At 46.5% G+C, this 8,658-nt stretch overlaps 1 protein-coding gene across 1 annotated transcript in view; it reads left to right on the top strand.

The window, feature by feature from the left end:
• The first annotated feature begins 7,145 nt into the window (after window positions 1-7,145).
• The window catches only part of CAPN13 (calpain 13), a 42,895-nt gene continuing 41,382 nt past the window's right edge, over window positions 7,146-8,658 (top strand). The window contains exon 1 of the mRNA XM_068413541.1: window positions 7,146-7,382. Coding sequence (XP_068269642.1) covers window positions 7,146-7,382 — 237 coding nt within the window. The remainder of the gene's footprint in view (window positions 7,383-8,658) is intronic.

Raw genomic sequence — 8,658 nt, 5'->3', positions numbered from 1 at the left:
GAATATACCTGCCGTTTCCCCAGAGAGGAGGCGATTAACAGCACACGTGCTGTCAGATGAGCTAGCAGCACTGTCATTTATCACCCCAGAGCTCCTTTCCTGCAATGAAGGAAATCTTCACTCCCTGCTTCTATTGCAATCAGATTTTATTTATGTAGCAGTTGTGGAAAACAGCTCTTAAAGCAAAACTGCACCTGTTTTGCTCTCTGGGGCAGGTTTTGCTCTAATTTACACGTAGGCATTTTCTATTAGAGTTTGCTAAACGTTGAGATCTCATGAGGAAATGAGAGCCCTAAACTGTGAGTAGGCAGGTTGCAGTGCACAGCTTTTAAAGATCCAGGTCTGGAGACCCACAGAACTAGCTTAATCATTGATGAAGAAGCTGAACTGTCTTTTTCATGAGTGCTTTTATGTTCTCGTCTCCCCAAGCTCCTAGGGACCAGCTGCTATGGGAACTGCTAACATCTCACCTCAAAGAGACTGCAGTCCAAGTAGAAAGTCTTGTTCTGAAGAAATTTCTGAGCCCAGGTGCTTCTGTTACTTTGGGTAAGGGAAGAACTACACATTGGTAAGTTTTTCTGTTAAGCCCCAAGCTAAACTTCATGAACATTCACTGCAGAGTAACTTTTCTCTTGATGAATAAGCTGTGGTAGCTTGAAAAAGAGAGGGTAATTTCTTGGGATAAGTACCTAACCTGCTGTTTATATGCAGCCATAACATGAACTGGTTTTCTATTTGCTAGCTGGGGTATTGACAGCAGTGGTGCCTCAGCATAGTGCTTAAAGTGCACTAACCATGCAGGTCTTCAGGTGAGCTTTGCAACCACCGTGGACTTCTGTGTCCACAGCCACTGCTGTGTCCCACTTGAATGCAGCCCAGCTGGCCTGAACCCAGCCTGGATGCTGCTGCATGAGCTGCAGTTTGAGAAACAGTGAAGCATAGAGATAGTTCTCTGAGAAGGGGCCTCAGGAGGTCTTTGAGTCCAACTCCAGCTCAAAGCAGGGTTGACTTCCAAGTTAGGTGCTCATGGCCTCATCCAGCTGAATGTCTCCAAGGGTGGAGCTGCTCCAGTCTCTCCAGGCATCTGTTCTTGGGCTGAACCACCCTGAAGAATTTTTTTCTCTCCAACCATGTGTAATTTCCCTTGCTGCTGTTTGTGCCTATTGCCTCTGTCCTACTGCTGTGCACCTTCAAGAAGAGTCTGTCTCCACCTTCTCTGTAACTGCCTTTTAGTTAGTGGGAGACTGCAATTAGGTCTCTTTAGGTTTCTGCAATTAGGCGCTCAGACTCTTCTCTCACATGTGTACTCCAGCCCCCTGACCATCCTGGTGGGTTTCTGCTGGACTTCCTGCACTTTCAGTGTCCCTCTTACACTGAACAGCTTGCAACTGAACATAGTATTGCAGATATGATCTCAAAAGCGCTGTGCAAAGGGGAAGGATCCCGTGCCTTGACCTGCTGGCTCTGCTGCAGCTCATGCAGCCCAGGATGCCATCGGTTTGCTTTATTGCAAGGGCGCGTTGTTCAGCTTGCTGTCCACCAGGACATAAAGGGCCTTTTCTTGAAAAACATTTACAGGCTGTAGGAATACACAGGGTTGCTGCCAGAGAACATGTCCCTGAGAATGCGCTGCACCCATTCCCTTGGATTTTGGGCCTCTTTATGCTATCTCAGCTTGGCCTCCCAAAAATGAAATAACCTCCTCCTTCCCATACTTCTGCTAGATATTCTTTAATTTGTTTTTGGGCTTTAGGATAACGGAGGCCAGTGCCCTAGGTGTCCTAAATATATGGATAACTTGTACATCCTCAGGCAATCCTGGAGGAAATGAACTAGCCAAGTGGGTGAACTGGTGTGGAATTTAAGTAAGAGCCCAGCGTACATGCTACAGGTATTGGCCTAAAAATATCCGCTGCTTTTACTCCTGCAGAGTCACACACAGCTCTGATAACTTGTCTCGTGGTGAGTCCTGCCAGGCTGTGCCTGGATCCAGGATGATTGCTGCATTTCCTGGTGGTGTGAGGAGGAAAACAGATAATGTGAACATGTGGGAGGTGCAAACAAATCCTGTTTACTTATAGGAATAACTATGACTGAAGCCACAGTTAGCCACAGGAAACTATCAGCTGATATAGGTCAATAGACGTTTCATTGTAGATGGCTAATAGATGTGTATATATGTTTCTCTCCACGGTATGGTGTCTGTATGAAACTATTATGCCTGAGTCAGATTGCGTGCTTTTGGCCTTGAACTTGACTTCAACTTGGTTACGTTTACTTAAGGCGTGGCGAAAGCTGCCCTATAAAGGAGAATGGGGATAGTGCCAGTCTGTCTGTTACTCTGTTGGTGTTGGCTGGCGAGTTACATCGGAGGCATTGCAGGTAAAACATCACTTTGTTGTTTTGCTTAGTACGAGATGAAGCAGGTGAAATACAAGTGATGATAGTGCTGGAAAAGCACCACAGACACATTGAGAGGGATTTGTCTTGGGGAGACAGAATGAATTAGAGTCCCTGTCCTTAATGTTACGTGGAGGGAAAGAAAAGATGAATGTACCACCCTTAGAAAGAGCCTTACTGTAAAATGGTAAGTTGTCAGAAGTAACGGGATCAAGTGGGAGTGGAGATCCTAAGAGGAGGAGGACTCTACAGTTACTGCATGCTGCTGTTAAATGAGGTAGAAAAAAGTTATCTGGAACTGTCCTATGCTATGTGTGCAAAACAAAGAGAAAATTGTCTTAAAAAATAGCCAGAAGGGAGTACTTCACAGACTGTTTGGAGCAGAAGGTCATTGCACGATGCCACTGGGAAAGTAATCTCCCGGAGGGCTGCCAAAGAGCCTGGCTTTGGTTTTGATTTTCTGAGGTACTCAAGGCTTTCAGACATTGTATGTACAAGATGCTGTTGTCTGTCTGGGGTTTGGGATGCCCAGGTTCAGGTCCCTCCTCTGCCTCTGCAGTTTGCTGCCGCAGTGGACAAGCTGCTGAAAAGCAGCACTCTCTCATTTGTTTTTTCTCTGAATGCAAGGAGAGCTAATAAACTCATGCTGTCCTTCATTATAAGACCATTCTAGAACTGACTCCCCAAATTTTTTACAATGCTCCAAATACATGAGTGACAGGATCTTAGAGGGAATGAATGCTTGCATTACTGTAGCATATATTGAATATTATGGGTGAGATGAAATGTACACTGATAGTTTGGAGTGTTTGAGAGGGAACGAGGGAAGAAGGGCTGCTGGCTTTTTGGCTTTTCTAGTATTCTTTGTAGAGTTTGAGAAAATTCATCTGCTCTTCCTAAGGTACAGAAACCCAGCTGAGCCAACATGTAAGGGAAATGTTTTGAGAAAATTGGTGAAGAGGAGAAGGTGGATAGTTCAGCTATGAAGCAGACAAGTTTCTAATTGCCTATTTCCACTTTCTACTCAGTGAAAAATATCAGATGCCATTGAAGGAAATTATGCCTGTACTCTGACATAAATCTTTATGCAAAGTGTAATTAGCTGTCAGTAGTATTTGCCACCATTGAGTACCTGATTATAATAGTTGCTTGACATCTTTAGTGAATGAGTGCTGGAGGAAGACGAGGCACACCCTTTGCTGCTGGCTTTTAAGCTGTTTAATGCAGAAAATGGTGGGTCGTTGGGTTCCCAGGTTACTTTCTGCGGGGGTCACCAAACCTTTTGCTCTGATATCCTCAGAGACTCCCCTTTCCTTCACATCCCTTCCAAGTGTCACACTTGATCTCTTTTTCTTCTTCTCTCCGTAGCTTTTCTACTTCTCCCCTTCCCTTCCTCAACATTTGTCATTTGACGCCCTCTCTGAGACAGAAAGCAGGAAGAAGGATCTCTTTCTGCTGAGAAGGAAGAGGCACCAAAAAAGAGCAGTAGATGCAAAGTTAGGTGTGATTCCTTTCTCCATTTCAGGTAAGGAAATGTACTAGAGGAGATCCCAGGACTAAGTAAATGTATGTTTAACCCCTTCTGAAGAATAATTTCCTTCCTTAGTTGAGAGTCAGTCTCTTGTTTTTCTCCAGTGTTTCACAATATGTCTGAACCAGCTTTTGTGAGTGTTTGAAATCCCTCCCTCTCTCCCAATGTCTTGCAGCAGGGCCCAGTCCAAGGGCAGTGCCTCTGAGACTCATTGCATTCTAACTTTAAAGTCGTTCTGCCTCAGAGTTCAGTAACAGTAAGAAGCTCCCCAATCAGGCAGGCAATATTCTGCTTTAAAAGCCGTTGTGATCTTTGCTGTTGCTGATGCACTCATGAGAGCCAACCTGTGGCCAGGGCTCAGGATGCTGCTCTGAAAGAGCTGGCTGGCAGACTGTGCTGGTGTGGACAGGAAAGTGCTAACCAGGTGTGTGTGACCCCATGGGCTGCCTGTGCAGTGGCACAGATGGATGTAGAGCTCATGTATCTGTGCATGTGTGCCCCCAGACACAGTGCTGATTAAGTTATTCCTGCAAGGGAAAAGTGGTTAAGTGTATTATTTTCTTCAGTCTGGTTGCTGATTTATTCCAGATACATTAAACAATGTAATTAAACACACACACACGTGCTAAAAACTCTTGTTCTCTGTCAGAAGAGAGGGAACACATGTCAAACCCAGCCTTCAAGCTCTGTTAGTTTTAATTTGAGTTTTGGAATTAGTAATCAGTTTTGCTGGAACACTGTTGCAAGAAACAGATCTTAGCATGCATGGGGCCTGGGCACAGTTTCAAATGAGTGTTTGTTAAGAAGAAGCCATTCCCTTGTCGTCTTACGGTACATTACATGAGATTTATTTCCTTTGTATTAAAAAAAGCAAGCCCAAGGGGAATGTTCTCTCTTCTTGTTGGCTGAGGGTGGTTTCTGAATTCCATCTGATTTTTTTGTGGGGCTTTTAGTTAAAACAAGGAGATGCAAAACTCCTTATTCTTCTAGGCTGTTGTTACAAAGCCAGGAGGCCAAGTGACTTGAAGCACAGAGAAAGGTGATGACACTAAGTAGAAAGTGTATGTGTGTATGTGGGCTGTATCGCACCTTCGGTGTGGCTGGTCTGTGTTTTTCACGTGGGAACGATTCACAATAAAAAATCTGAGGCTTTGCTCTTACTGGAACCATCTGCTCTATTTGTACACACCAAGAACATATCAGATCTACAGATAAGTTTGGTAGGAAAAGAGCCCTTTCATCTACTAAAACAAAGAAACAAAAAAACCCAATGATGGCATCCAGTGGCTTGAAACTGAAACTAGGTGACTTCAGGCTGGAAATCAGCATGGTGAAGTTAATTAACTATAGGAGTGTCTTGCCCAGGGCATGTGGTAGATTTTCCAGTGCTAATTTATGAGAAAGTACATCTTAAGTAGAAGCCAGGAGCTAAGGCCAGGAATCACTGTCTCCTTCTCTGGAGACATTCAAAGCCCACCTGGACGCGTTCCTGCATGACATGATCTAGGTAGTCCTGCTCCGGCAGGGGGATTGGACTAGATGATCTTTCAAGGTCCCTTCCAGTCCCTAACATTCTGTGATCCTGTGATCACTGGATCAAGTGCAGTGGCATCTGTAATGCAAGAAGCCAGAGAAGGTGATCACAGCAATCTTCCTTGACCTTAAAAATCTGCTAATGCAGGGCTTCACCAGGGGCTTTGCTTGTCATAAGGAGAGGGACAAAAGGGGAATTATAGCTCAGGACAGTTGAAGTTTGTTTTTGTGAGGGCAAGTGCAAAGGGAGGGTGAAAGCTGGTGTGGATCTCAAGTTATATTTTGACCCAGGAACACGTAATTTTGTGTGGTGAAAGGTGCTGGAGAAACCAGGAGGCAAGGCAGGCTGAACAGCCTTCCTGCTACTACTCTGAACTCCACAACAGAGCTTTTTAGCTGAAGGAAGACCCCCAGGAGATGGTGCTCATGTGTGCGTCTCTCTGTACATCCTTGAGGCTCTGGGGAATGCACCTGAAAGCCCCTATTCCAGTTAGACAAAACAAATTCCTCTTTTAAAGCTCTGGTGCCACTGCCTGTCCAAACATGCAGGTTTACCACCTTCCTGTGTGCTTCTACTTGTGTCCCAAAAGTCCTTTCACTCCACAGTCCAGCGTCTCCATGGATGATGCCCTGTGTGCCTTTGGAACACAAGTAGACGTTTGATAGCAAGAGTGCTGCTGTGCTCTTTGATGACTGAAAGGGGACAGAGTTCACAAAGGGAGATTTTATCTCCTGCATCCTTCCCTAGCTGTGCCAGCAGATATATTAGCAGGTCTGTCCATTCTAGGGTTTCACTGTGTGTGTGAAATGTTCACTTTTCCTAAGTGAAACTTGCCCTTTTCCTTTAGACATATTAAGAAAGAGGGGTTTGAACCTGCTCCAGATTGGAATAGCTACAGATGCCACACAATGACTGCCCAGTTTAAATATGAATCTACAATTCAGATCCGTTTAAACACTGGCCTCCAAACGAGTCCAAAAACCCCAGACCTTGGTGCATACTTGTGTGAGCAAGTATTGCAGGTTCTGGATGTTGCAGCTTGGTCCCATCTCAGCGCTGTAGCTTTAGGGAGTCTGGTGAAGTGTCTGTGTAGGCTAGTAGGAAGCCACCCTCTAATCTGTCTGAGGTCTTTGGAGCAGATCCCAAGGAAAGGCAAGTCTCTGCCTTCTTTAGGTCTCATGGGGAGTGACTGTCAAGTGCTCACTTGTGGAAATTAAATAACTTGAAAAGTGCCCTGGGCACAGGTGTGATCCATGGCCAGAAGAGTCCTGGGTACCTCTGAGCAGCCTTCCTGCTCACACCACCTCCCTCCTCCCCTGTGTCTGCAGCTCCTACTCCATCCCCTACGCTGGCTTATATTGCAGATGTACCTCAATGCTCGCACAGCGGCTCACTAACAGCTTTGCTCCCTGTCCTCAGGGAAGACTCAAAATTGAATTTATAGCAGTGACAGCACTGGTTTAAGATAAACCAGTTGGGATTTGACTACTACTCTTTCCCCAGGCATTTCCAGCTAATAAGGATTTTGTCACTGTGACTGCCCTCAGCTTTGCAAACTGCTGCTCCACAGTCCTCTTGGGGGGGAGGGAGGTGTTTGCTTTCCCACACACTCCTAAGGCACCACTTCAGATCAGGAAACTAATGGCAGTCCATGTCTCTCCTTCACAGGAAAGGGGCACAATGCTCGCCCCCGGCTCAGCTCTGACGCTGGAGCAGGGCTGGCAGACAACAGGGGCAACGGGAAGTCTCCAGAACCTGAAGAAATTTAATAACCAGGACTTCAACCACCTGCGAGCCTTGTGTCTGAGCCAAGGACTGCTTTTTGAGGATGCCACCTTCCCTGCTCGCATCAGCTCCATCGGTCCCAACCTGCTCCCAGAGGATAAGCTGCGGCGAATACAATGGAAGAGGCCAGCTGTGAGTTATGCCAGCTGGGGGTGTTTCGTAGCCATGCTGCTGAATGGGAGCGCTGATGGCCAGAGTCTAAAGGCCTTCACCTTGGGGAAGGAGCTCTGCACTAAGCAGGGAAGTTAGACCCCAAGGCGATCACTAGGAGTGCAACACTGCAAGGAGGGATCCTTGCTGTGGGATGTGGGGAGGGAAGATCACCTCTGTAACATTAATGATTTCATTGGGTACATTTTTGTAGGAAGTTTGTTTTCACCTGTGAACCTGACTAGAACTAGTATTCCCACTTTGATCTGCTTCTAGAGGACTTTATGCAAACCTGAAAAACTGTCAAATTCTGTTAAAGATCTCTGATTTCTGTAATCGAAGCCACTGACTCAGCAATACCTATTTTAGACTAATTGGGACAGGGCATGAGATGAAGTATGTTTGTCTGCCGATTCCCAGTTGCAGTTTAATAGGCAGTTATCATCTGGCATACGGATGCTTAAACTGGGAGGTGGAATCACATACTCAGCTCTTTTATCCTAGGACCTAATTCAGGGAATCTTTTCATGGTCAGACTGTGCTGTATAGCACTGCTGTGTACCGTTTGCTGCTGGTGCAGCTACTGGATTAGCCACATGCTGCCCTTTTGCTGGGTTTTGCTGAGCACACCACTAGTGCCTGGGGCCTTTGACTTCCCTGGGGTGGAGCAAACCAGTTCATCTCCCTGCAGGCAACCCCCCAGGGTGCAGAGACAGGACAAGACAACTAGAAAAGATTTATTTGGATGGCAGATGCAAGCAGGGCAATGAGGGTACACTGGAGCTGGGCTGTGCGGTGGCCTTGGCATAGCAGCAGCAAAGGCTGCTGCTAGCCATGGATGTTGAAAGCCATGGCTCACAGAAGGGAAACAGGTTAGCCTGGGGAGCCTGCATAGCTGCTAAATGTGGATTCCCGAATCAAAAGGCAGGAAGCCTCAGCCCTGGTGTAAAAGGAATGTGATGTGGTGAAGTATCAGATGGGGCAGAAGCTGCAGCCTGGACACTAACAGGGCTGTGGCTGAAGTGTTGTGGTGATCGGGATGGGGCCTGGGGCTTGAACTTGTCACTACCCACTGCTGCAGCAGGGCCTGAAAGTGTCAGAGACATTGTGTGTGCAGAGGTACAGGCACTTCCAGTCTGGGTCGATGCTTTATCATGTGGCTTGGTAGGCGTGGAGGTGCTGGGTGCAGATGTCCGTGTGTCCTCTGTGGAGCTGCTACAAAGGGATTATTCTCCTCTGCAGAAGCAGCTCCTACTGC

This window comes from Nyctibius grandis, chromosome 1 (assembly GCF_013368605.1).
Source record: "Nyctibius grandis isolate bNycGra1 chromosome 1, bNycGra1.pri, whole genome shotgun sequence".
NCBI classification, from domain to species: domain Eukaryota; kingdom Metazoa; phylum Chordata; class Aves; order Nyctibiiformes; family Nyctibiidae; genus Nyctibius; species Nyctibius grandis.
This window is presented reverse-complemented; position numbering and strand designations above follow the sequence as displayed.